The sequence below is a fragment of the Stylophora pistillata genome, chromosome 8 (genome assembly GCF_964205215.1).
Source record: "Stylophora pistillata chromosome 8, jaStyPist1.2, whole genome shotgun sequence".
Classification (NCBI taxonomy): domain Eukaryota; kingdom Metazoa; phylum Cnidaria; class Anthozoa; order Scleractinia; family Pocilloporidae; genus Stylophora; species Stylophora pistillata.
The window spans coordinates 4,888,740-4,916,545 of NC_142526.1; the positions used below are offsets into that span (position 1 = coordinate 4,888,740).

Sequence of the window (27,806 nt, forward strand, 5' to 3'; positions counted from 1 at the left end):
ACGCAGCCTACTATTAATCATCCTCGGAGATCCAGGGGCAGTGAGTCGATTTCAAGTTAAGGGCAGAAGAGCCCCTGGGGACATTGTCTTACCAGACTAGTTCCAAACGGTCGCAGTCGTTCTGGCATCTGATTGGTGCCAGAAAATCTTTGTGTTTTTCTGCCCAATCAGAGTGAAGTGTCGTTTGGAGTCCTTTCATGTGTATTAACACGCACATCTGCAACAAGCTCTGTTGCTCGCTATGTTTGTCTCGGCCGTGCGACGAAGCTTTGCCCGAGGTGAAAAGTTTCAGTCTCAGCACACAATGTAAGAGAAATCGATCAGATTGTCCGCGAAATCTTACCGGAAATTATACCGAATACTTTCGCAGGTATCACAAGAGAACGTGTTCAAAAGTTTGCGAGGTTCGTATAAAACATAATGGTTGCAGGCATTGATATGTCGCTTTAAACGTTAGATGAGATGTAAGCTTAAACTTTCAAGATTTTTTGTATAATTTGCTGTCACTGAAACTTTTCCAATCCCGTGAAGCCATTTCGTCGCAAGGGCCCCGCAGGTATGTCGAGCAACTGGCGCTTACGCATTTTTTTGTGCACGCCCGGCCAAAATCTAATCTAATCTTCGCTTGAAAAATTAAAAATAAAAGCTAAACGTGGAAACTTTTGTTTATTAGATGTGGGTAGATAACCCTGTACTAAGCTGACATTTACAATAAAGCAAGCCCGCCCTTTCCATCCAATATTTCTTGGTTTTTGGTTTTGTTTTCCCCGATGAAAGCAGCATCGATTCCAAATGATCAAAGGTATTTAACTTGGTCTTCAACAATCGTTAAAAGAGGTGAAATGACAATGACCAAGGGACTAGAAGAGAATCCGTGGCCTTTCGAGCTCAAGAATTTGAACACTCAACGCAGCAGTTGAAAGATTAAACTTTCTCCAAGGTAGTTACTAAACGTTGGAATCACCTGAAACCACCTGAAACCACCTGAAACCACCTGAAACCATCTGAAACCATCTGAAACCATCTGAAACCACCAATGAAACCACCTGAAACCATCTGAAATTACCTGAAAATTACATGAAAGCACGCAGACATGAACGCAGACCGCAGACCGCAAACCGCAGACCGCAAACCGCACACCTCGAATACCCACGCCTCGAAAAAGGTCTACACAGTGTGTAATTACCAGATTTATCTCTCTTCCCTTTGTTATCAAACGAGATCACGGAATGCGTAAGCGAAACTGCTATGTAAACATTGGAGTTGAATTCTTATTGAAGATATCGCAGTTACGACCCTCCACTGTCGAGCCGTACCAGTCTTGCTTAGGTTATGTTACGACCCTCCACTGTCGAGCCGTAACAGTCTTGCATAGGTTATGTGTGTGCCTTTTGAGTCAGTCGACGTGTGCGCAATCAGTTTTCCTTTGTGTATACAGTGTGTAATTACCAGATTTATCTATCTCTCTTTTGTCATTGATGTTATCAGACGAGATCTCGGAATATCTGTTTTCACGTTAAAGTACTTCTACTATATGAAATCATTTTTGGTACAATCGTACAAAGCAACTCAGGTGTCTCGTTAACACAGACCTCAAAAACGCAGAACGCAGACCGCAGACCGCGCAGCTCGAAAAACGTGTACACAGTGTGTAATTACAAGATTTATCTCTCTTCCCTTCGTTATCAAACGAGATCTTGGAATGCGTCGCGAAACTGAAACTATTTTCATTGTCAGTGACAGTGAGATAACAGATAAAAATAGACGTAAAGTAGAGTAAATTAGCTATGCAGAAGCTTTGCGTCATGCTGAAAATTAAGATACCGATTTGCGATAATGTTTAATTCACGTGGGTTTAGATGGCTTCTTGGGTGGTTTCAGGTAATTTCAGATGGTTTCCATGGGGGTTGCAGATGGTTTCAGGTGGTTTCAGGTGGTTTCAGGTGGTTTCAGGTGGTTTCAGGTTGTTTCAGGTTGTTTCAGGTGGTTTCAGGTGGTTTCAGGTGATTCCAACTTTTAGTAACTACGCTTTCTCCAAACCCCTTCGGTAACTGTCCGAAAACATATCTCCTTTCCACGATGTTCTCGATGATTAGTTTTTGTTCAGATTTTAATTAGATAACCGGAAACACAGCTAAGCTTTATCTGCAAGTTTGGCGATATTGTAAAGACTTTACTACAAGGCAACGATTAGAGTTTGGCGCGCACAGAAAGCTACGCAAGCATAAGCGCCAGTTGCTTGACATACCTACGTGGCCCGTGCGACGAAATAGCTTCACGGGATTGGAAAAGTTTCAGTCACAACAAATCGTACAAAAAATCTTAAAAGCTTTAAGCTTACATCTCATCTAACGTTTAAAGCGACATATCAATGCCTGCAACCATTATGTTTTATACGAACCTCGCAAACTTTTGAACACGTTCTCTTGTGATACCTGCGAAAGTATTCAGTATAATTTCCGGTAAGATTTCGCGGACAATCTGATCGATTTCTCTTACATTGTGTGCTGAGACTGAAACTTTTACACCTCGGGCAAAGCTTCGTCGCACGGCCGAGACAAACATAGCGTGCAACAGAGCTTGTTGTATACGTGCGTGTTAAAACACACGAAAGGACTCCAAACGACACTTCACTCTGATTGGGCAGAAAAACACAAAGATTTTCTGGCACCAATCAGATGCCAGAACGACTGCGACCGTTTGGAACTGGTCTTGTAAGACAATGTCCCCAGGGGCTCTTCTGCCCTTAACTTGAAATCGACTCACTGCCCCTGGGTCTCCGAGGATGACTATTAATAGAAACCTACATAAAATCTCAGGTCTATCTGATGCCGAATTTCATCGTAGTCGTCTGAGAGGGCAGAAGGAGAAGTTTCCCATTTTTTGCAAGAAATCGTAAGCTTGTGAATCTACAATTCGACTTCTATCTTCCATCAGTTCACCGGGCGGAAGTTGGTCGAAAGAGAGAGCAACTATCCGTTACGTTATTCAAACGACAGAATGGGAAATAAAATCTGGTGCTGTCGTACGGTAAGTATATCTCGTCTTCTACGGTTTTATCGTTCGCTTATGCTATGGAGGCGCTCGGGAGTGATAAACGACCCGACTACAAACAGTAGCACGAGAGATAGCTATTGGCGACAAACGACCTTAATACAAATTAATTGAGACAGAATTTATAAGAATACTTATGAATAAGAGAAAGCGACGTTCCATCGGCTGTTACTTACGTGACTTGGGCATAAGAGTGAATTCAGCAGACCGGCATTGCTCATTCTCCATTTCCACTAATGAAATCTCAGCCTCAGTGCCTCGTATTTCGCCTTCCCAGTACTAGGATTAAAAAAAAAGTGTCAGCATTATTACAATACATTTCTGTCATCTTGTGTTGAGCCAGTTTGTCCTGTGTTGTAGGGAGATAATGGCGAAGAACGTCCCATTCTTTCTCCATCCCTCAAAACTAAACGAAACATTCCCTACCTCCAAACGAGGCGACCAATCCGTGGAGAATCGTCAGAACCAAGTTTAGAGAGTGACTTATCTGTTACCTCGAATAGTACAATAATGCAGATACCGGGCAGACCTAGCACTCTACGAGTTGGTAAAGAGGTGATAACTTGTTGCTATTTGTTACGTAATTTATCCATTTACTTATTTATTTTTTTTGTCCACATCATAGGGTTAATTGCATAGGGTGTCCTTCAACCGCATTTCAATAGCCTTTTTTTATTAGCCAGTGTAAAAGAGAGAGAGGGTTCAAAACAGCAAATCATTTTTAGGGTAATATTCCGTGTCACGCGCGTGATTTTATGAACATAACTACATGTACCACTCAATACAACACTTTATCACGCAATCTAAACTGTGAAAGTTCTTGATAATGATCTTCACCTGTGATATGTTAAAAGGTAAAGTCTGTACTCGAACCAAGAGGCCCAGACAGCTAGAGCTTATCCTGGTCTCCTCAGCATGAAGTGACTAAGAGTATAACTACTCCTCCCTAGATGGGACGTTAGCCCATCCAAAGGTTACCCTACTACCCCCACCCACCCACCCCCCGTACTTCATTAGGCCTCCCTGACAATTTGCCGGTACTCAATTGTACCCCTGTATGGTGAGAGGCACTGTGAGAGTAAAGTGTCTTTCCCAAGAACACAACACGATAAATAAATAGTCTTTTATTAAGCACTCTAAACAACAAACATGTTTAGTTACAATGATATGAACTCAGCAAGTATAAAATTAATTAACTAACTAGATTACTAACTGACTGACTAATACGAAAACAAACATCTATTGACAAAAGTCCGCTTGAAACGTTCAGTTCTGACAAGCGGGAGAATATAATTATGGCGCCTCTTACGTCGCTCTGGTGGCAAAAGGTCATCTAAAGCTGTTGTAAAATCGCTGTCGGGATCTTGGCCCACAACTTCTTATCTTTTAGAGTAATAATATTTTCAATCGAAAAAAGCTCTTTACAGTAACCAGGCTTAAAAGGTCTCTTGAACAGCCTGTCTATGCGACTCAGATACTTATGATAATACGCGCAGCCCCATACTTCTACAGCATCACAGGATGAAATGACTAAATTAAGTTTCCTTAAAGGTAACTTAAAGGTTAACATTAGAAGTATTTAAGTCATCTTTAGGTGACTTACGAAAGTTCTGAAATGTATCTTTAATTGAACTTTCCGAAGTCAATTAAAGTGTCCTTATGAACCATTTAGTTAACACTTTAAGGTCACATGAAAGCAAACCTAAATAACCATTTCATGAACACTTTAAGATCACATGAAAGCAAGCCTAAATAACCATTTAATTGATTTTAGGAATCCTTTTAATTCTTGTAAACTCAACTTTAGTCACCCAAAACTTCTACTTGTAAATGCATCTTAAAGGTCTCTTCAATCTTTTGTTTCTCTTTAAGTACTGCTTAAAGTTACAGGTTTTGTTGTAATTCATCTTTAGTTGTACTTTCAGATTCTCTTAAATTTCAAGTTTTGTTAACATTCATCATTAAGTGACCCTAAAGTGCCTCTAAAAGCTGCAGGTTTCACTTTCAACTGACTTTTGATTTGCTTAATCACACCCACATTTATATTCCAATAACCTATGATATTTTAAGCACCCTTGCAATTGATAGAAAAAGAAGCATCACACATTCAAGTAATAACAAAGTGTTTGAAATTGCAGTGATGAAATAGTTTTGTTCAAAACTCATTTGTTCCCCTGAGATAACATAAACCTACAATGAAGCTGAGGATATCCCGGTTGAGCCTCATAAATTATTAAAAAAAGAGATGTCCAAATGTTTGAATTACTGATTGACATACTTTATTAAAATTGTTTCACTGTCATCAATGTATAATATAATCTCAGTCATGCAGGTAATGGAACATTTACCACTATAAAAGTATGACAAATACACAAATTATATAACAAGCTGTAGTAACACAGTACACAAAAAGCTATTGATTCGCAAATTGTACTCAAATCCAGCTACTAAGAAATGTTATTTGAAATGATACTTGTCTAACAATAAAAAATATAAGTTCAACCTATCAATCTAAAATTCAGAAAAATTTTCTTAATCGAATTAAATTTGCAATAACTCTCAGTTATTTGCTACATTATTACAACTGTAATACTTACTAAATATGATCATATACCTTAATTTCTTTTAGTAAACAAGTGATAGAAAACAGTTCTCTTACTCTAAAATGCAGCTGAAACTTTGATATACAAAAATGATGTGTACATCTATATAGAAAAAAGTATCTCATGTGGAGGAAATTTATTAACATTGAAGAATTCACGATCACTTACTTTAGATGAGACCATAATTACTCAATGAAAAAGAAGCCTCATGCAGGCATGTGAAATAAACTCATTCTAGACTTGGCTTGATATTTTGTACATTTTCGATTTCATTGATTAGAAAAACAATTTTCTCACTGTATTATTGCCCACTCTGGAAAATTTTCAGTAGGTGGGCATCTCAGAAAAGGTTGCCCATAAACCCTGGGGGGATTCTCTCTTTAGCTCTTGAAGTGAGCTTTTTCTTATAAGCCTTGTCAAGTTTCTTTTCAATTTTTTTCATTCTCCTACTTTCCCACTGAAGGTGATGCACAGAGTATTTTGTTACTTTTGAGGTATTTCCATCATCATCTTCGTAGCAGCTTTCTTCACTGCTCATTGCCTCCATGACAAGAACCTCTGCTGCTCTTCCCTTTTCATGCTGGTTGGCCCGGTTGACCAGCTCTAGGGCTGTAGTTTGTCTCATTAACTTCTAAAGAACATAAAAAAAATTAAACAGGCATGAGAAGGGTGTTATAGGACTTCAAATGAAAATTATGATCCAAATCACTAGTTTCTCTTGATACATATATGTGTGTACCCATTGTAAGAATGGAATTCTTAAGCATGTTATAACATAGGGTCTCTTTGTCCGTTTTTTTTTTTTCATCAAATGGTGCATACAAACTATCATTTATCTCACATCACATTTTAATATTTTTCAAATTTATTTTACAAAGATTTTCTTGGAAGGCTTTAGATACAGACCAGAATACCTAACTTATTTAACAATTTCTCTAATAAGAACATAGTCCTTTAGATGTGTCTATATTCAAAGCCATCCAATTTTCAAGTGCCAAAAGAAAGACATTCAATGGGAAATAGCTTCCCTCCCATTGATCAAGTGTACGTGAGGGTGTACTCAGTCCGGTAACATTGAACATCTGTTGGACCCCATCATTTGTGAACAGCAGGGTATATGAAAACTAAAATGTTCAAAATAGTATCCCAGCCAATAAATACCTTTCTTTGGTGACCACTCTTCCAGGTTTTTTGTTTATGAGCCTCATAGTGGTTACCACTCTTCAGTTTCTGTGTTTTCACACATGTTTGAAATATCTTTGTAAGGCAGCTGTTTAAAGAAATGATTATGAAAATGCCATGAGAAGCTGATTGTCAAAAGATTCCCACATAAATTAATGACAATTTTCAAATTTATAATAATTTAGGGCAGGCCACCTTGGAATATCTGCCAAGTTATATAAATTTGCAGTATGTCCTTGGTGATTCATTGCTAAGGTGTAAAGTATGCTTTTTTGAGGATCTACACTGAAGTGTCTCATATCTAGAGACAAGAAATAAACCCGAAAATTTCAGTTTGCAACATATTTAAATTTCTATAACATTTGGGAAAGTTAATATGTAAGTTAGGAAAAACTATAAAATGCACCCCTCCCCTTGTCCTAAATTTGACCATGTAATGAAGGTGCACATTAGAGGTTTCATGGTATCTAACTTTGTTACTGAATGCTAGTTTTATGATGACATTTTTGTTGAGGGGAAAGTGGTAAAAGACAGGAATTGATGGTAGAGACTAAAAGCAGGGGTATCATTAAGGGCTGGGCAATAGACAAATTGACCAACTTTGAGCACAATTTTGCCTGGATGTTTTCAAGCCAAGGCCTTCAATAAAACTCAACTTGTTATAAAGGAGATATGCATCAATATGCTTGAGTGCAAAAGCCTTATGCTCACCCACAAGATGTAATGACACCCCAGTAAAAGTGAAATGCATGTGCTATGATTATTGGTAGCTACCTTCTATGACTTCTTTTGTCCAAGGACACTTTTCAGGTCCTCCTTGTTGATGTATTGCCTGCTCTATTGTCCGCTCAAAAAGGATGTTGTTGCTGTCAGTATTTATTCTAAGACAAAAACAAATACAATTAAGCCTGGTATTCTGTAGTAACAACATTAACACTAAGACAAAAGTACAGTCAAACCGCGATTATCCGGACCTGTTGGGACGTAGGTAATCAGTCCTGATAATCGAAAATATGAATATTAATGAAACAATAATGTAAACAAAAGAAATAAAGATAAAAATCTGCTTCGATGACTCTCCAAGTGCTCGATCTTTAAGTATATCTCGTCTTCTACGGTTTTATCGTTCGCTTACGCTATGGAGGCGCTCGGGAGCGATAAACGACCCGTCTACAAACAGTAACACGAGAGATAGCTATTGGCAACAAACGACCTTAGCACAAATTAAATAAGACAGAATTTATAAGAATACTGATGAATAAGAGAAAGCGACATTCTATCGGCTGTTACTTACGTGACTTGGGCATAAGAGTGAATTTAGCAGACCGGCATTGCTCATTCTCCATTCCCACTAATGAAATCTCAGCCTCAGTGCCTCGTATTTCGCCTTCCTAGTACTATTTTATTTTTTGTGTCCACATCATAGGGTTAATTGCATAGGGTGTCCTTCAACGGCATTTCAATAGCCTTTTTTTATTAGCCAGCGTAAAAGAGAGAACATGAACATAACTACATGTACCACTCAATACAACACTTTATCACGCAATCTAAACTGTGAAAGTTCTTGATAATGATCTTCACCTGTGATATGTTAAAAGGTAAAGTCTGTACTCGAACCAAGAGGCCCAGACAGCTGGAGCTTATCCTGGTCTCCTCAGCATGAAGTGACTAAGAGTATAACTACTCCTCCCTAGATGGGATGTTAGCCCATCCAAAGGTTACCCCACTACCCCCACCCACCCACCCCCCCAGTACTTCATTAGGCCTCCCTGACAATTCGCCGGTACTCACTTGTACTCCTGGATGGTGAGAGGCACTGTGAGAGTAAAGTGTCTTTCCCAAGAACACAACACGATAAATAAATAGTCTTTTATTAAGCACTCTAAACAACAAACATGTTTAGTTACAATGATATGAACTCAGCAAGTATAAAACTAATTAACTAACTAAATTACTAACTGACTGACTAATACGAAAACAAACATCGATTAACAAAAGTCCTCTTGAAACGTTCAGTTCTGACAAGCGAGAGAATATAATTATGGTGCCTCTTACGTCGCTCTGGTAGCAAAAGGTCATCTAAAGCTGTTGTAAAATCGCTGTCGGGATCTTGGCCCACAACTTCTTATCTTTTAGAGTAATAATATTTTCAATCGAAAAAAGCTCTTTACAGTAACCAGGCTTAAAAGGTCTCTTGAACAGCCTGTCTATGCGACTCAGATACTTATGATAATACGCGTAGCCCCATACTTCTACAGCATATGTAAATATACGTAGAATTAGACTGATAAAAAGAAGATGAAAATGATCCGGCACAGTCCATTGAATTTACAATCACGTAGGATGTATAGACGGACTACTGGCTTTCGATATAATATTATCAAAATTTAAATCCCAGTTACACGGATCAGATTGAAAAGTTACACCCAACAACTTCAGACATGGCTTACGCTCTATAGAAACCAGAGGAGCAGATAAAGCCTTAGTGGATTTGCCTCTAAAAAGCATCTCTCACCTTTTCTTGAAGTTTAGTTGCATACGGTTAGCAGATGTCCATGCGACGATCGATCGGACCTCCTCAGCTGCTGAATTGCCGTTGTTAGCCCGCGGTTTTACTGGAATACTTAATGTTAAATCATCAGCATATTTCACAAGCAAATTCTGATTTGGTAGAATGGCCTTGATATCGTTGACCACAATAGAAAATAGTATAGGGCCGAAAACTGTCCCATGAGGGACACTCCTATTGATATTTAAATAATCCGTAACAATTGCATCAGCAACTCTTTGTTTTCTGTTCTGTAAAAAACTAATAATCCATGACCCACCCAGGTCTCGCACACTAATCTCTCGACCCCAAGTCCGGTGCACCAATCCTGGATGGGTTGGCTAGTTAACCATCCTCTTCCCTTGCGATAGTTGACGAGAGAAACGCACGGCATGTAAATCTGATAATATTTTTTCTTACCCTTACTCGGAATGAATTACTCGATGGGGTTTGGGTTGTGGTTGTCAGTCCTTTCAGTATCAACTCGAATTCTCCATATCATGCATTTTTAACGCCCCACCCCAGCCTTCTGCCTCTCCACTCCCAACATTTCTCCTCAGAAGTTTTAATCATTTATCTAAACTGATCAACTAAAACAAGTTTTTTTTCCTTTTCCTTCAGACGGGAGGTTCAAGCAGTGAAGACTCGTTGGAATTCTGTTCAGAGGATAGCTTCTGTCCCTCTATAAGTTATACATCAGAAATATGGAAGACACCGGAAACATCCAACGCGCCATCAGAGTCAGGAGTTCAGGTGAAACTTCGCTCTCTACCCATACAATGCTGTTTCTTGTTTGCATGCAAAACGAGGGATCAGTTATTCTGTATCGACTGGAGGGTTGGAGGATTTTGGGAGGATGACTCTGTTTTCAGGGGGAACAGAGTATTAAGGGGGAACTATGATCAAATAAATGACCAGTCCCTAATATCGTGGAGCGCATTTGCATGTTTTCCCTATCTTGTTTCATTTCATAATGACAAAGAAGAGTTGGACTGGATCCTAAGGTTGACTTTCTAGTTTCTTTTTATCATTAGCGAGAGCAAAAACCTCACTGCGGGTCAGCCCTGAATGATAATTTGTTTGCAGCTAAAAGTTAAAAACAATTTTGATTAACTATATTTAACTACTGTGGGTATCAGACACTGAAGAGAATTGTCGATACTAGGTATAAGTGGAAAAAAAAAGGTCCATAATTCGTATACTTGTGGACGTAGAATCGCAAATTTTCATGCGCGAAGAACTTTTAAACCTGACTTCGCAGCAGCATTTTTATTTTTTAAGAAATTTATAAATTATTTTATCTGGAGAACTGAGAGTTGGGTCATGTTCCCTATACAATTTATTAAACGTTATAAGATACAATGAATATATGAAGTTCATATATTTTTTGAACTGCGGTTGTAGATACGTATAATGCACGATCCTCGCAGTAGAGAGCGCTATTTATGCAATTAATAGCGAGAATCAGACCTGAAAAAAAATCAGGCCTTTACGGGATTCGAACCACTGACCTCTGCGATACTAGTGCAGCGCTCTACCAATTGAGCTAACAAGCCAACTGGGAGCAGGCCGTTAAGTTGATTCGTAATAAACCCGTGATGATAAATCAGGTACAATGAATATATGAAGTTCATATATTTGAACTGCGGTTGTAGATACGTATAATGCACGATCCTCGCGGTAGAGAGCGCTATTTATGCAATAGCGAGAATCAGACCTGAAAAAAAATCAGGCCTTTACGGGATTCGAACCACTGACCTCTGCGATACTAGTGCAGCGCTCTACCAATTGAGCTAACAAGCCAACTGGGAGCAAGCTGTTAAGTTGATTCGTAATAAACCCGTGATGATAAATCAGATACAATGAATATATGAAGTTCATATTCATCTATTCATTGTATCTGATTTATCATCACGGGTTTATTATGAATCAACTTAACGGCCTGCTCCCAGTTGGCTTGTTAGCTCAATTGGTAGAGCGCTGCACCAGTATCGCAAAGGTCAGTGGTTCGAATCCATTGTATCTGATTTAACATCACGGGTTTATTATGAATCAACTTAACGGCCTGCTCCCAGTTGGCTTGTTAGCTCAATTGGTAGAGCGCTGCACTAGTATCGCAGAGGTCAGTGGTTCGAATCCCGTAAAGGCCTGATTTTTTTTTTTTTTTTCAGGTCTGATTCTCGCTATTGCATAAATAGCGCTCTCTACCGCGAGAATCGTGCATTATACATAAACGTTATAAATTGCACACATGGAAAATCATTTTCATAACGATCACACAATGAGGACTTGCGTTAGAGCGTATCTAAATTTGTTTGCAGCTAAATCACAAAAATACGCAAGATCACGTGATTACATTCGAAGAGTGGTTTTGCGAAGATCATAGTTACGTATGGGCAAACGTTGTTCTCACCAGAAAGTTCCACTGCATACTTTAGAGAAAAGGAGGTGTATGTCCTTTTTGTTAAGTACATTAGACAGGTGGTCAGTGGTAGGAGAACCCACTGACGTTAAAGAGTGAAAAAAGAGCGAATCAAAGAGTGATGTCTGTCCAGATGCAAGAGAGAATTTGGTCAAGGTACCTAGTACTTCCTGCGCCTTACGATAACATCCCATCTCAAGGCAGTATTTTGAGGATCTAAATTCGCCGGCCTTTCTCGCATTCTTCTTCGTTGAACCCGTAACTCAATCGACTTGAAGAAACTTGCAGTGAAGTTACATTCAGTAGCCCTCCCATGGTTAGAAATGTACCCTTGAATGATTTGGTTGAGTTCCTCATCTGATAAGTTGTCAAAACCCCTCATATGTTCAAGGCCATACTTTTGTCACTCTTCTATGAATTGTCCATCTCGAAACTTCAAAGTCTGCTATCCTTGTCCAGGTGGCTAGTCCTCGAAGTTCCTTATGTACCTCAACAGGAAGTTTAAGAAATGGTCTTCTACGATTTTCTCCTTTTTCCCTTTCTCTCGTAACGGAATCCGCAGCTACAGTTGATAAAGTTATAGCTCTGTGACACGAGCACATCTAAAAGGGCGGCAGCAATGAAATCCAAATTGTCCTTGTCCTTTTTGTCAAGGTTGTACTAATGCCTCATTGACCTAAGCAAACTAATGGTTTGATCAAGAACTTCGGCGTGTGCTTTTGCAGCTTCTGGGTCAAATTTCTCAAACAGTATTTCAGTTTTATCCAAGACGTCTACAAGAGACTTAATAAACTCAACTTCCAGGTCAAATCCTTCTTCTTCCGCCATAATTTTAGCGTTCTCTCGTGCTCAGTTAGTTTTGTTTCTCTTGGCCACGCTCGGCCCAGGAAGAACGTATCAATATTTAAGGTATTGGATTGAATCAATATTTTAGTTATTAGATCGAATCAAATCAATTTTTTAGATATTGGATTGAATCATAGGAAAAGATTGAATCGAACCAAAAAATTTTTCTTTACGATTGGATGGAACACCTTTTTCCATGTTTAATATAAGAACAATTATTTGAAGGTTTAAACATTTATTATCCAACTGTACTCCGTAGAGTACAAATAACGCCGAAGACGAGTACAAATATGATGCGGTGTTTGTACTCCAAAGAACCGGTTAGACAGGTTTTCTCACAACGCACAAGCGACGAATTCGATTGAAGTTTAAAAAAAAAAAAGAGGCAGACAATTTAAACCATTACTCTGACGACGAAGAATGGGAATGGCAAGCGAATATTGATCCAACTTTAATGCATAAATAGAACGAAGAAAAGCAGCCAGACGACCATAAAACTTCATCATGTATTGAAGAAAATAGAAACAACAACACGACAACCCGCCAATTCCGCTCCGCTTCGCATACTTTTGTCACTCCCTGCCCGTAAATAAATATCAGCGAAATTCGCCAGCACTGAAATAACAATTAGGCGTGTTGGATAATAAATAACTTAATAGACATTTTGGTGTGTCGTATTGCTGAGTATTTTTACTCGTTATTTGTGTTTGCCATTGGATCGGTCTTCCACCCGTCTTGAAGATAGCGGCTTGTACCAGCTACGAAACGCTGCAGTATTAAAGCGTAGTCGGCCAAGAACTTCAGACACTACTGTTTGTGCTTCGTGGAAAGTTGTCGGACCATATTTCTAGGCTCGCTTACCTAGAGCTTGCCATCTTCACATACCTTCCTGCATAACAGCTTGAAATAATTCTGTTGGGTTTGCCTCTTGGCCTTTCGATGTTAGCAGCACAGCTAGCGCTTGAATCTTGGATTCTCGAACCCGCTGATGTACCACAGATTATAGCGCTGTTTGGATGGATTATTGCACCTGCCACCACAACTTTTAAATGAAGTGGCATTTCTGCCATAATCAGCCATGGCGGCGTTTTTTTCTCTGATTCCTGCCTTTCCTAGAACTTAACTCGACTCAGCACCGCTCGCAATACTTTTGAGCTTTGCGGTTCACAAACGAGGTGAAAATGGCTTTCCAGATTTATTTTTCAAGTGCAATGCGATTTTCCTTCCCCTTTTGTTGGAAAGAGGAATTCTTTTAATCCTTTTTTTAAGGCATCGGCACAACTTTAAAAAAATGTAGCATTTTAAAGAAAAACAATGACACATTTAAACATTTCGTAAAAGGAAAGATTCATTCAGGTTTCTATTTCTTGTTCTATCATCACTATCACAATCAATTCAGAATATTTTTTCCAGTGCGCTAAGTATAGGCAATGACGTGATTTCGAATACAATTTAGTGTAAATAAGTACAGGCAAAGTTTTTCAGAGACAAAAAAAACCGCACGAGCCCGTAGCCCGTTAGTAATTTCTGAAAAACTTACAATTGCTTTTATATTTCCCCATAATTAAGAGAGAAATCATTATTTCTTATTATTATATGGCTGTGTCTTACAAGAACTGGGAACTACCGAATTCACGAATTTGATTGGCTGAAAACAATATTGAAAGCGGTCTAGATTTTCCCATCTAGACCAGCATCTAGACCGGTCTAGAAAAAAAAGGTACAAAGAATATAAAAAAATTGGCATATAAGACAGCCATATAATAAACATCTTATTAACCGAGCGTCGGTCGCCACAGACCTCACTGCGTTCGGTCTGTACTGGCGACCTCGGTCAAGATTCTCCCATACAGATCCCCCGCTCGGTTAATAAGAACTAAGTAATAATTTAAAAGTACATGAAAGGCATCAAAGAAAGTAAAAGACACGAAATTTCCAAAGTGTTCGCGCGCCATTTGTAATTTTCACCGGGGTTACAACTTTACGTTCGCGCTACAAAAAAAAATACACTCATTTGGATCAATGTCATTCGAGCCATTAGACTATGTCATAAAGCCCTCAACAGAACTAGTTTATTCAGAAATAAACAAAAAGTACATGCAGCAAACGAGAAACAGGCCAAACTGAAAATTACTCATAGATTTTTATGTTTCCTTTTGTAGAGTCGCTCCATTAATACGGCTTCAACTGGTTCATATCATTCTTTTGATGAGGTAAGACTTTATGAACGACTCAAGAATCAAATCATTTTGTGACTTAATCTGTGATCCCCAAACAAGTTGAAATAAAGAGAGAAAATAACAAACCCTTTCGTTTTCTCTTGCCTCAAACACATCACACACTCGTACCGGGTGAGGCATCTAAAAAAATGTCAAGTATCTACAACTCCTCACTCCCATTTTGCGAATCTTACCCAATTGCTTCACATTTTCCTAAAAGTCGAAAATGGGCATCCTATTTCTTATTTGTAAATAAACAAGGTTATTTTCCCAACTTGAAAAAATACCCTGATGAAAAAGAAGTAATAAGAATAAAATTAAAAAGGTTTGAAGAGCTCTGCGCATAGCAGGTCAATGGAAATTTTTATGTAATGAACGGACCTGCTGCTGCCCTCGAGAAGCTTCCCGAAAATTTTTGAGAGATGTTAGCAGGAACAAATGGCGACGAGTACGAACCAGACAGTATTTTAAGCTTTCGAAAAAGTATACAGCGCCATCTTAAGAGGTCAGAAAGCCTCCTTTTTAATCCTTCAAGATGAAGAATTTCGTTGTTCCAGGGAAGAGTGACAAGAGTGCAGTTTATTTTGTAAATAAATGCACTCGTTTTCAGCTAATCAGAAGTATGTAATTTTTTCATGTATGTTATTGTAATGGTAACTGAACTGAGTTAAGCGCGATTTGGTCTAAAATCAAACGCTTGACCTCAAAATCAATCTTGCGCACAGCGAGCTCGAGAGTTTGATTTAAAATTACAAGGGACTGCACGTCCACGTGGAAAATCTGCCACCCCACTTTCAGCAAACTTACATACAGCAATTTCTATTCTCTCTCTGATTGTTAGCTTAACCCTCTGTTGGATCAATGTCATCCGAGCCATTAGACAATGTAATAAAGCCCTCAACAGAGCAAGTATATTCAGAAATAAACAAAAAACACATGCAGCAAACGACAAACAGGCCAAACTGAAAATTACTCATAGATCTCTATGTTTCCTTTTTTAGAGTTGTTCCATTAATACGGCTTTACCTGGTTCATATCATTCCTTTGATGAGGTAAGACTTTATGAGCGGCTCAGGGCTCAAATCATTTTGTGACTTAATCTGTGACCCCCCAAACAAGAGGAAATAGAAAGAGAAAATAACTAACCCTATTGTTTTCTGTTGCCCTAGACACATCACATACTAATTACATTAGTAGTCCTTTTTATGTGTCCTTTCTGTGGAGCCGCTTCGTTAATACGGCCGCTCCATTTTAACAGATTTGCCTGGTTCGTGACTTTGATGAAGTAAGACTTAAAGATGTTTTATGACTTAATCTGTGGCCCCCAAAACAAGATGAAATAATTTACCCTCTTATTTTCTCTTGCCCCAAACACATCACATACTTGTACCGTGTGTAGCGTCTGAAAAAATGTCACGCATTCACAACACTTGACTCACACCTCCGCATGTTCTTCACTTCCTTCCAAATGTGCCTACAAGTCGAAAATAGATATCTTGTTTCTAATTTGTATGTGGGCAAGGTGATTTTCCCAACTTGTAAAAATTCCCTGATGAAGTTACACAGCTTTTTCACAATCTTGGTTTGTGCAGTGCTTGTCGCTATATTTTATATATGAATTAGAAAGCCAGACCCTTTGTCGCAAACGAGGGTGTCTAAATGCGTGTTTTGAAGCAACGAAGTTAAGGTGCAATGGGTGATTTTGAAGGATAAGGGTTTATTACAAAAAGGGAACGATTGAAAATCATATGAGCTTATTAAAGAGATGTGTGTGCGTGTGTGCGTGTGCGTGCGTTTCCTTTTAAGTTATACCATGTAGAGCCGAACGAACAATAATCCAGAAAGTGTCCTGTTTGACCCTGTTTTTGTGAGAACAATAAGGGTTTGCTCGAGAACTAATCAGAATGTATGTTAAACAAGACAAACCAAGCTCCGTACTGAAGGAATTTGACTTGGTAGATTTATATGGTAAAACACAAACCTTGATAACTTGAAAAGTTTTTCCCATAACTCATATAATTCCATTGAAGGGAACCACAGCTTCTACAGATGTTGTGTCTAGTGAGGGTGGCACACTGAAAATGAATGGCGTTGAACTTACATGGCCCCCACAAGCTGTTGACGAATCTGTGACTATCAAGCTTAGATTACAAAAGCCCTCTAAGTACTGTAGGATGATATTCCAAAGCGGACTTGAGAATGATCTTATTTTTGGTGCAAGTGTTATCAATTGCCAGCCAAACGGCCAAACATTTAACAAATCTTTGACTTTGAGAATCACTTTGGAAAAGTACAGGGACAAATTCAAAAACCTGTTCGTACTACATGGGAGAAAAAACAGAAGTAAAGACATCATTTGGGAAGATATCACTGAAATATCTACGTTTGACTCCAGTAAAAACGCGGTGAGCACAGAAATTAAAGGATTTTCGCTGATTGCTGTGCTGTTGGGATCGATCTGGGTTAATTCAAAAGAACTTGTGGCGCGGCTTAATTTCGTGTCTTTCAAATATACGTTGTCCGCACTGCACAGAAGCAATTTTCAAAATAGTCCTTTCGAGGAGCTCGCTCTCGTTTTCATGAGCCGAGACGTCTACCAGGAGAAGTACTACAGAGAACACAATGAATCTGTTTTAACAAAGCTGAAGAGTAATGGGTTTAAAGAGCTTGGATCTACGGTTCAAAAGGAAACAAACTACATCTACAATAAGGAAACCCTGGATGTCTCCATTCAACTTGGACAAGACTACAAACCGGCGAACAACCAGCGGAAGAGTTGGGAATTAACCGTTGAGTCGTCGGTATGGTGGAGTACTGGACATGCCATTAAGCTGCCGCTGCAAAGTTGCTGTACAAATGACAAGATTCTGTGTGGAAAGATTCTTGTTCAAGGCCAGTATGGACATGTGCGGGAGGACCGCTTCTGTCAACTGGGTAAGCTTCAGTATAAGAACGGGAACAAGTTTTCATTCTTTGACCGGCTGTGTGTTTTTTTTTTTTTTTTTTTTTTTTTTTTCATTCCTATTGTTTTGCTTATTAAGATTATTTGTTCCCATCTTAAACTGATGGGTGTTAGTGATGATTCATTTATTTGAGAATGCTGGAAATCAAGGGTACTGTTTTGCTAAAGTGCTTTCAAGAAGCATTCTATTGCATCCAGAGAATAATCATAACTAATCAACCACGCATTTTGGTTTTTTCTTTACGTCACGAAGAGTTTTCTTTCTGTGATCCCTCTACAGATCTGTGTGGCTACGTGAAAGAAATTCTAGGAATAGAGAACCTCATTTACAACCTTCAGCCTGTTGCCCAAAAACTTGAGTTGTCCATGGAATTGAGGAGACAAGTTGTCTCTTGCTGGCAAAACGAGGAGAAACAGCTGGAAGTTATTTTGCAAAACTGGAGTGAGAAGCAAGGGGATGACGCTGACCCTGCGTTTTTGCGGAAAACGCTCGGAGAGCTGGAGCCTAAAGGTTAGTAAGATGTCGATAAATTGCAGGATATGACCACTAGTTAATTCGAAAAACTGACATTTTAAGGCAGTATGACTTTTTAGATCAATATTCTGTTTATTAGCGATTCCCATCATCTGACCATTCCGAATGTACATCCATTAATAGTTGAAACATTGAAGACGTAAATTATGTTTTTTCTAAAGCATCTTTGCCCTTCGGATCCCCTAATTCTAAAATTTGATCAGAAAATTGCACTCTATGTGCATAGCGGTCTCGTTTTCCTGGTTACCAGTCGTTTCGTATCCACGATCATTTCATACCCAGTCGTTTTGTTCTAGGCTAGGATGATTCGTACCTAGTTAGTTGATCAAGTCGTTTTGTAACCCCAAAAGACCTTTTCTTGACTTCATCAAACCCACAATGACCACAATTGTACCTTTTGATTGAATCTCTAGCATACAAAGTGAAAGAAAGGGGACAAATGCACATCAGACATTTGAGAGAACTGGCCACCAGGATTGATCGTTTGGAACACAATGATGTTGACATGGAGATATACTTGATCAACGAGATCAAGTATCTCTGCGGATCCGTTTTTCGTGACTGTTGTATTGAAATGGCAAATTCTAAGGGAGATCTGGAGTTTGCAGCTTCAACGGAAAACCACTCAGAAATCCTTGTGACCCACGATAGAATTTCCAAAGAGGTTTCCAGCCAATATAGGAAAATTCGCATGCCAAGACATTTCCTACCTATTATCCCACATTTAATTCAAGCCGTCAAAGAAATCTTCAAAGATGAAAATATACCACAGATCCAGAATGGAATGATAGGAATCTCCGAAGATGTAACTCTCACAAAAATCAATTCAGAAATTCAAGATGCTGTAGAAAAAAAACACATACTCAGGCTTTTTACAGCAGTAAGCACTATTCTTGAATGTTTATGCCGCAGCAATAATGAAGACCAATCTCAAATCACAGAAAACGAGATAAGCAATTGGGGCAAATCTGTTATGATTATCAGAATGTTGGAATTTTTGGAGAAACATTTTGAAACAGCCGGTTCTGATGCTTTAAGGTTGCAAGAAAGATTGCGCATCTTCTCGATCCACTTGAAAAGCATCATGTCCGACCGACAGGACTATGAGGAAGCGTTCCTTAGTGACTTCCACAACGTTGCTTTGGGCCTAATAGCTTTTGCCAAATTTGATCCGACACGATTCTTGAGATTTGAACTGAAGGACCCAAGTAGTTCAGCAGGTATTCAAGGTGACGATGTGTTGAGGTACGACAAGTCAAAAGAAATCTTTTCACAGCTTTTTTGGATCAGCAAAGAGTCCGAGGAGGAATTACAACTGGAAGCAATTGCGTATGTTCACATTGATGGAAAGCTTCGCCGAATAGGAGCATTTGAATCAGAGATCACACTACCAGCACCCGCCACCGAAGTTATCGACAACCTTCCAATGGCCTCTCTGCCCGTTGTTGTCAAAAGAGAGTATGGTATTGGTGGAAGCATTCGTGTGACTCTTTATGCAACGCAGAAGGAAAATATACGCAAAGCCTTAGAGTATGTAATGCAGGAATTGGGCGGAGAGGGAGTGGACCTAGGAAGAGAGAAGATTGCATCAAGTCACCTTAAATTGCGCAGCTTGGCAAAAGCAGGCACAGTTGTCAAACTTCGTTTGATCCACAGATGGAGATCAGAATCGATTTGTCTTGAGAGTGATGATTTCATAGCTCTTGCAGACTCAAGTGCAGGAGGTTCCTTTATGCCTGATGCAGAAACAGCAGGTTAGCACATGTTCTGTCATCAAGGTGACCCATGGTTTTTTGCATGCCTTTTAATGCAAGGGACGACATCTACTGTTTAAAAATAAGTAATATTTCTTTCCGTGAAATAGATGAAATTGACACAACTCTAACTTCGAACAATGTGTTCCAATAACTATGTAAATTGCAATAGCGATGACTCCTCCTCGCCATTAATCTTTCAGCTGAGGCCAATCAAATGATGGTTCTACCAACAACAAACGACTCAAATGCTAACAGTTCTGACGTGAGAAGCTTTGTTACGGATTCATCACAAACAGAGGTGATACAGAGACATACAAAAGAGCAGCGAGGCAATACGGGTGAGACATTTTAGGATGAATTATTCACACATCAACCCAAAGATGTATCAGAAGCTCTAAGCTATACTCGTTAATCAAAACTCTTTTCAATATACATTTTCGGGTTTTTGAAGTTGTGTTCATTCATGCGTTTCCCTTGGTTATAACTTTCACGCCTCTTTGTATATGCGAAGAAAATGAAATGGATATGCGGACGGCCAACTTCTATTCTTCATAAAATTGTCATCATGGTTCCAGACAAAAAGGGATGTTAGCATATCAAGCACTTCTTTAAATTTCTCTCGATCAAATGTCACTACTGCCAAGTGGTTTCATGGGAAGCTATATACTTTAGCCGTGAAAAAAAATAATCTCAGTAGCACATCAGATGTTTGCGTTTTCAAAATACCTCTTTACTTCTAAGATTTAAAAGTTCATCCTCTTCATTTGGGACCAGACATTCCTTGATATGATATCGAAACACTGCATCTGCTGGTTTAATTCCTCTTCATTCCTATCAACAGTATGTTTTACAAGGTATCAATCAATTGCTTAAGGTTATAGAGAGCTTAGATACCGATATATTCTGGGATACAAAAGGTAGCACAGTTGGAGAGTGCGGTGCAAAGCTTAAGTCAGAGACATTTTCAAGTAACCACTGACTTTTTACTTTTACCTCTTGTTACAGTAATCCATTATCACCTGAATTATATGAAAGGTCACGTCTGCGTGGCGGGAGATAAAACCAGTCTCAATATGGCAACGCCAGCCGCGACTGCCAGTCAAAGGTACGTTTAAGTATTTCAGAAGTTAATTCATTCAAGTGAGAATCCAACCAGGATACTGGAACATTAATATGGCCCATATTTTGAAGGCTACTGCTGTCAGGCTATCATTAGATGGAATGGACAACGGATGATATTCACGGGTGAACTGTAGAGGAACAAATTGCAGAAAAAGAAAATTCTCAAAATCATTTAAGGCTTCAACGAAGTTCTAACCTTCACCTCTTTGAAACTAGCTAGATTCTACCGCCAACGGAGTTACATGAAAAAAGCAACATGGTGGAAGCGACTCAAGAGTCATTAGTGTCTATAGCCCTCGTTTTCCAAGATGTTAAGGGATCTAACTAATCGACCAGAGCTATCTGCTAACACTCCATCCTGGACCTACGTGTGGTGGCTATTCTGTTTACCAAAGCATCTAAGCAGCAAGAATAATAGATGTGAAATTACCCTTGGGGGAGGGAGAGAGGCACTTGAATAGAAAATTATTCGAGAGAACTTTTGAGAGCCATTCATTTTAATAACCTGATCCTTCCTCCCCTGTCTATTGCGATCTTGTTATATCATTGCTGACGAAAAGCCAACACACGTCAACTGAAATCAAAACATATATTTAGAGTAACTGTAAGCGTTACCATTGCGTTACGTGTGACGTCACTGTGCGTGCGCAGTCAAGAGTAGAAAAAAGCATAGTCGGTGCGAGCAGTGCTCGAGCTTTATGTTGGCACTAGGTTATTTTGTAAGATTTCTTATACCTTCAACGTTGTTCACCCAGAGTCGGGATAGAGGTACGTAGTAGTTGTTGTTATCGTTTTTGTTGTTATTAGGTTCGTTGATTGTCTGTCGCCTCAAAATAGTTTGTAGTTTCATGTTGCTTATAATCGCTCAATGACTCTTATTTATTTTCACTATAAGGCAGTTAAGGTCAGTCGGTCATTGTATCCTTTGTAACAGTATCTGATTGTGCGATTACATAATGGAAGAATTTCCTGGTCACGCGTTGTTTACATAACGTGAATTGTCAGGTGCAGTATCTTTCCCGCCGTTTTGCTGTATGTGTACTGTGGTCCTAAATAAATGGTTCAATTAAAACAACACAACACTTTACATGGTTGTCAGGTGCGGGATTTGAGACTAAAAGGTCGAAAACCCCACTAGAATCGAAGATAAACTCAAGACTAGCATCTAAGGACAAGAAAGGAGCGACCTAGTAGGTTTTCGAAACGCCGAAAATAGACTGGACTCACGGACCCGACTTACCACAACGACTATAGCGCTCTGGACAGAAATGCGAGTTTTTATTTGATGGCCCACTTAAAGCCCGTTCAACCGAACAAAGATGTAGATACGTACTGCTTTGGACCGGAGATTATGGTCTCGACCTATTCAACACATGGAATTTAAGCCAAGAAGCCGCAAAAAAGTTCGATGAAAATTGGAAGCGATTCGAGGAACACGTAAAACCACAGTCAAATCGAATCCTTAACCGCTTCTATCTTCGAAACCTGAGACAAAACGGACGACCCCTCGATGATTTCTTGAAAGAAGCTAAGCTGCTTATCCAAAACAGTGGCTACTCGTCCGAACTCCAGGACAAATTGCTGCGAGGCGCCCTCGTATTCGGCGCTGATTCTGGCAACGTGCGAAATAAATGTATCTCCGAGGGAAATTATCTCACGCTCAAGAAAGCCAGAGAAATCGCTCGTACTGATGAAGCTACGAAGCTACAACTACAAGCGATGTCAAACGAAACAGACATGCAGGTCAACTCACTACACCGACCCAGAGGGAATGCTAAGACTAGGCAGAGAAGTCAAAGAGACAACAAAGTCAACCGTAAACAAAGACACGACAAACTTTGCAATCGATGCGGCAGCGAGCCACACACAAGCGACAAAAAGTGCCCCTGCCAGTGGTGCTGAGTGCCACTATTGCCACAAACGCGGTCATTTCAGTAAGGTTTGCCAGAAAAGAAACCATGTACACGGAATACAGAACCATGCAGCCAGCAAACAAGAAAACAGCTCCGACTCGAAGAATAATGATATGTTTCTAGGATCACTTGAAATTGACAACGTAAACAACAACGACAACCGCAGCAAAGTTGAAATCACAGTCACGTCACCGCCAAACCCTACCACAAGAAAACTACCCCGATAGTATGCAAAATAGATACAGGCGCTGAAACTAACGTGATATCTAAAACAAAGTTTGACAAGATTATCGCCTTTCCCAGTGATAAAGCACTTGGACCACCCCAGATTCTCACAGCCTATGGCGGCCAAAGGATTGAATGCATGAGTACCTGCCAGCTGTTTATCCACTACAAAGGCAAGATAAAGGAAGTACCCTTCACAGTAACCAATGTGCAAGGACTGGCCATGCTAGGATTAAAGACGTGTGAGGAACTAGGACTTGTTACGATCAATTGTAGCATTCAAGCAGATAGTAAACGTACAACTTCAGCTACCAAACCTCACGACAAACGTCCTCTTACGAAGGATAAACTTGTACAAGAATGTAAGGACTGTTTTGAAGGCAGAGGTACCTTCAAAATGACGCCATACCACATCACTTTAGACCCTAGAGCAGAGCCAGTTGTGCACCAACCTAGAGCAGTTCCTGTACACTTGCGTGAAATGTTCAATGCTGAGCTCGACAACATGGAGGAACTCGGAGTCATCGTACCAGTTAACGAACCCGCTGACTGGATTAACAGCGTAGTACTTAGCGAAACCGTCAACGACAACGGAGAGATAACCAAGTTGAGAGTGTATCTTGACCCACGAGACGTTAACAAATGTATAAAGCGAGAGCACTACCACATGAGAACAGTCGATGACGTGATTATTGAGCTACACAATGCAAAATATTTCAGTGTCATTGATGCGACAAAAGGGTACTGGCACGTACCGCTCGACAAAGAAAGCTCCCTGCTCACCACCTTTAACGCGCCATTCGGACGATACAGGCTCACTCGGATGCCATTTGGACTAAATGTCTCACAAGACATTTTCCAAAGGGAACTCGACTCGTCCCTTGAAGGACTTACAGGAGTCACAGGTATTGCTGATGACAACTTTGTATACGGAAGGACAGAAGAAGAACATGATCAGAACGTCAGGAAGTTAATGGAGCGAGCACGAGTAAAAGGTGTTGAGTTCAACAAAGAGAAACTACAACTAAGTGCAAGGAAGTTAGCTTGTTTGGCCACACCTGGTCGCCACAAGGCATCAAGCCCGACAACAAGAAGGTGTCTGCGATCCTCAACACGGAGCCCCCCGAGGACGTCAAAAGCTTACACAGCTTCCTCGGTCTAACCAATTATCTGACAAGATGCTCTGGACGCCTAGCCACCCTATCAGCACCTCTGAGAGATCTGACAAAGAAAGACACGGTCTACTCCTGGGGACCTGAGCACGACCAAGCCTTCACCGAAGTTAAGAAAGAAGTCTCATCACTCGGCGTACTTAGATACTTCGACCCGAACGCAGAAACCGTCATCGAAACTGACGCTTCACTGAAGGGATTCGGCGCTGTGTTACTACAAGACGGAAAGCCTGTATACTATGCTTCTAAAGCCCTCACCGAAACTGAACAGCATTACAGCAACATTGAACGAGAAGCACTCGGCTTTGTTTGGGGACTTCAAAGGTTCCATTACTTCATCTACGGCAAATCCTGCACAATTCACACAGACCACAAGCCACTTGAAGCAATCTTCAAGAAGAAACTCAGCAACTGCCCTGCAAGATTACAAAGGTTTGTACTACGAGCACTGAAGTATAATGTTACCATAAGTTATGTCAAAGGAGCTGAAGTACCTATTGCCGATGCCCTCTCGAGGGTATCACCACAACCAGCCTCACCCAACGAAGAATTCCCACAGCTGGACATCCACCAGGTCACAAAGAACCTTCCAGCGTCATCGATAAAGCTTCAACGGATTCGCAACGAAATAGCCAGCGACCCAACGTTAAGCAAACTCCGCAACGTAATACATGAAGGATGGCCCGCAAACAGAGAGAAATGTCCTCAAACACTCCATGACTACTGGAACTTCCGCGAGGAACTCACCATTGAGGACGGCCTCATCCTGAAGCAAGAGCGGATAGTTGTGCCTACCACACTCATGCATGATACTCTCAACACCATTCACCAACGACATCTCGGACAGGAAAAGTGCCTTTTGCGAACCAGATCAGCAGTATTTTGGCCAGGCATCACCAGAGATGTCACCAACTTTGTCCAAGACTGTGCAACCTGCCAAGCATAGCAAAGGAAGCCACAGAAACAACCAATTCTACAGCCTGAACCACCCTGCTACCCATGGCAGATGCTCAGCTCAGACTTATTCGAATTCAGAGGAAACCAGTACCTCCTGATATTGGACAAGTACAGCAAGTTTCCAACCACCTGAAAGCATTTTCGCCGAATATGGGATACCCGAACGTCTTACTACAGACAATAGCCCTCAGTACGCATCACAGGAGTTCTGCGACTTCATGGAAACCTATGGAGTAGAACATGTCACCAGTTCACCAATGTACCCTCAGTCCAACGGCTCTGCGGAACGCATGGTTCAGACAGTAGAGAATATTCTCAAGAAATGTGACAACGAAGGAGAAGATCCTTATCTTGGATTGTTATCATACCGTACAACACCTATCAGCAGCAACCTAAAATCACCAGCTGAACTACTAAACAACCGCAAGCTAAGGACAACTCTACCAATGCCCAAGCGTGTAAGTGTCAACGACAGCAACAGCAAGACTAAGGAAGAGCTGTATCAGCGACAAAAGTTACAAGCATTCTACCACGACAAAGCTGTTGGACCGACATTACAACCATTCCGACCAGCTCAGCCCATCAACATCTATGACCACCACACCAAAAGATGGGAACAAGGAACAGTCGTCAGGCCTGCGAAAGAACCGAGATCCTACATTGTTAAGAACGATCGAACCGAAGGTATCTACTGTCGCACTCGATCACAGCTGAAGCCTAGACCCGAGGTAAAGGACAACAGTATCAAAGACCCACCATCATCTGTTCCTGAGAAAGCAGCATCGCAAGACACCCCAACTACCCCACCTCAGGACGGCCAAACCTATACGACAAGATCTGGACGTACCTCAAAACCCCCTAACAGACTAGATGTTTAGATACCTGAACATTTTCAACATCATGACATGAACATTGGCAATAGGCATGGACACGATCATCAGTTATTAATATCATTTATACAAAATCGTTATAGGTTGTTTTGTTAAAGAGAGGGGGCTGTAACAGTATCTCATTGTGCGATTACATAATGGCACAATTTCTTGGTTACGCGTTGTTTACATAACGTGAATTGTCACGTGCAGTATCTTTACCGCCGTTTTGCTGTATGTATTACTGTGGTCCTAAATAAATGGTTGAGTTAAAACAACACAACACTTTACATCCTTCGTTTCAGTTTTTACGTATTGGATCATTAAAGTTACCATATTTGTGTACCCGAAAATCTATCGCCGTAACAGTAACACTGGAAATTATTTTCAGGTGTTTGGAGGCTGGGCCGAGTGTTGATCCACAAAGAGGTTTAACCGCTGCAACAACTGATGAATAAGAAAATTGAGCACATACCAGGTGGCAAAGGAAAGCATTTAGACGAGAACAACACATTGTATGACATGATGTGCTATGCGCCATCCGCTGCTCGTAAACAAAGAACTTTTGTTTGAATATAGTTATCCTAGGTTTTGCTTTACAGATCGTAAATGACAAGTAGCTAAAAAATAGATACTGGTGCCATCAAAGTTGACACTAGATGAATTCAAGTGTGATTGATGGCTTCTACAATGGAGCCGAATCAGTAAGCCTTACGATGCTTCTGTTTAAAGATGTAACGAATCAAGCACATGACTGTGCCGGAATAAATGAGAATCGTGTATGTGAACTGCGGATTAAGAAATTAATATGTAAGCGATCTTCGCAATAACGAAAACTACCTGAGCAATAGGAAAAAAGTCCTGAAAAAAGCGCAGGCCTGTACCGGATTTGCACTCATGACCTCTGCGGCATTGGTACAGTGTTCTACCAACAGCTAACAAGCAAAGTGGGAGCTGGTCATTATGTTGGTTCGTAATAAACCCGTGGATTAAGAAGTTTCAGTGGGCTTTGTCCTATTTACATTAAAGACTTCTTTAAACTTCGTACAGTCAATTAATATCTTAGAGGGTCAGGCACTAAGCTTGAGCAAAATTTTTTTAATGGCGAATGGCGCCTTAATTCATTTGCATCCATAGCCAGCTACCTTTGGAATACTCTACCATGCAATGCTAGAATTACTGGTAATGTGAATACTTTTAGAAGTATAATAAACAAATTAAACCTTGTACCATTCATTTATCGCTAAGCACCATAATAAGAATTTGTTATTGCGCCCTTCACATGATTATTTATAGTATTTTATACTTAAGTAATTTTCATTACTTTCAGTATTTTGTAATTACACGTGCGCATTGTAAACGAGTATGCTAAATGCTCCAAGGCGTTATGTGGATAAATAAACTATCCTATCCTATCTTA

The 27,806-nt window shown here is 40.1% G+C and overlaps 1 protein-coding gene and 2 long non-coding RNA genes across 4 annotated transcripts; 2 read left to right on the top strand and 1 right to left on the bottom strand.

Annotated features, from left to right (window-relative positions):
• Positions 1–769: 769 nt before the first annotated feature.
• On the top strand, positions 770–2,483 carry LOC148724567 (uncharacterized). Its single transcript, XR_015990536.1, has 3 exons — positions 770–1,329; positions 1,376–1,953; positions 1,984–2,483. It is a non-coding gene; the product is annotated as an uncharacterized LOC148724567 (long non-coding RNA).
• A 258-nt stretch (positions 2,484–2,741) lies between these two features.
• LOC111327144 (uncharacterized) lies at positions 2,742–27,806 on the top strand. Its single transcript, XM_088729999.1, has 11 exons — positions 2,742–3,030; positions 3,415–3,609; positions 10,009–10,140; positions 14,818–14,868; positions 15,876–15,926; positions 16,905–17,808; positions 18,117–18,347; positions 18,785–20,125; positions 20,329–20,466; positions 21,134–21,233; positions 26,778–27,806. Exons 1-11 carry the CDS (start codon positions 3,001–3,003, stop codon positions 26,842–26,844), a joined length of 3,240 nt encoding a protein of 1,079 aa, XP_088586125.1. The 5' UTR covers positions 2,742–3,000; the 3' UTR covers positions 26,845–27,806.
• On the bottom strand, positions 5,360–7,944 carry LOC148724568 (uncharacterized). Of its 2 annotated transcripts, none has more exons than XR_015990535.1 (3): positions 7,614–7,944; positions 6,819–6,927; positions 5,360–6,285 (listed from the first exon to the last, which is right to left on the bottom strand). It is a non-coding gene; the product is annotated as an uncharacterized LOC148724568 (long non-coding RNA). The 2 variants fall into 2 exon arrangements; XR_015990534.1 differs by having other exon boundaries at positions 5,360–6,288.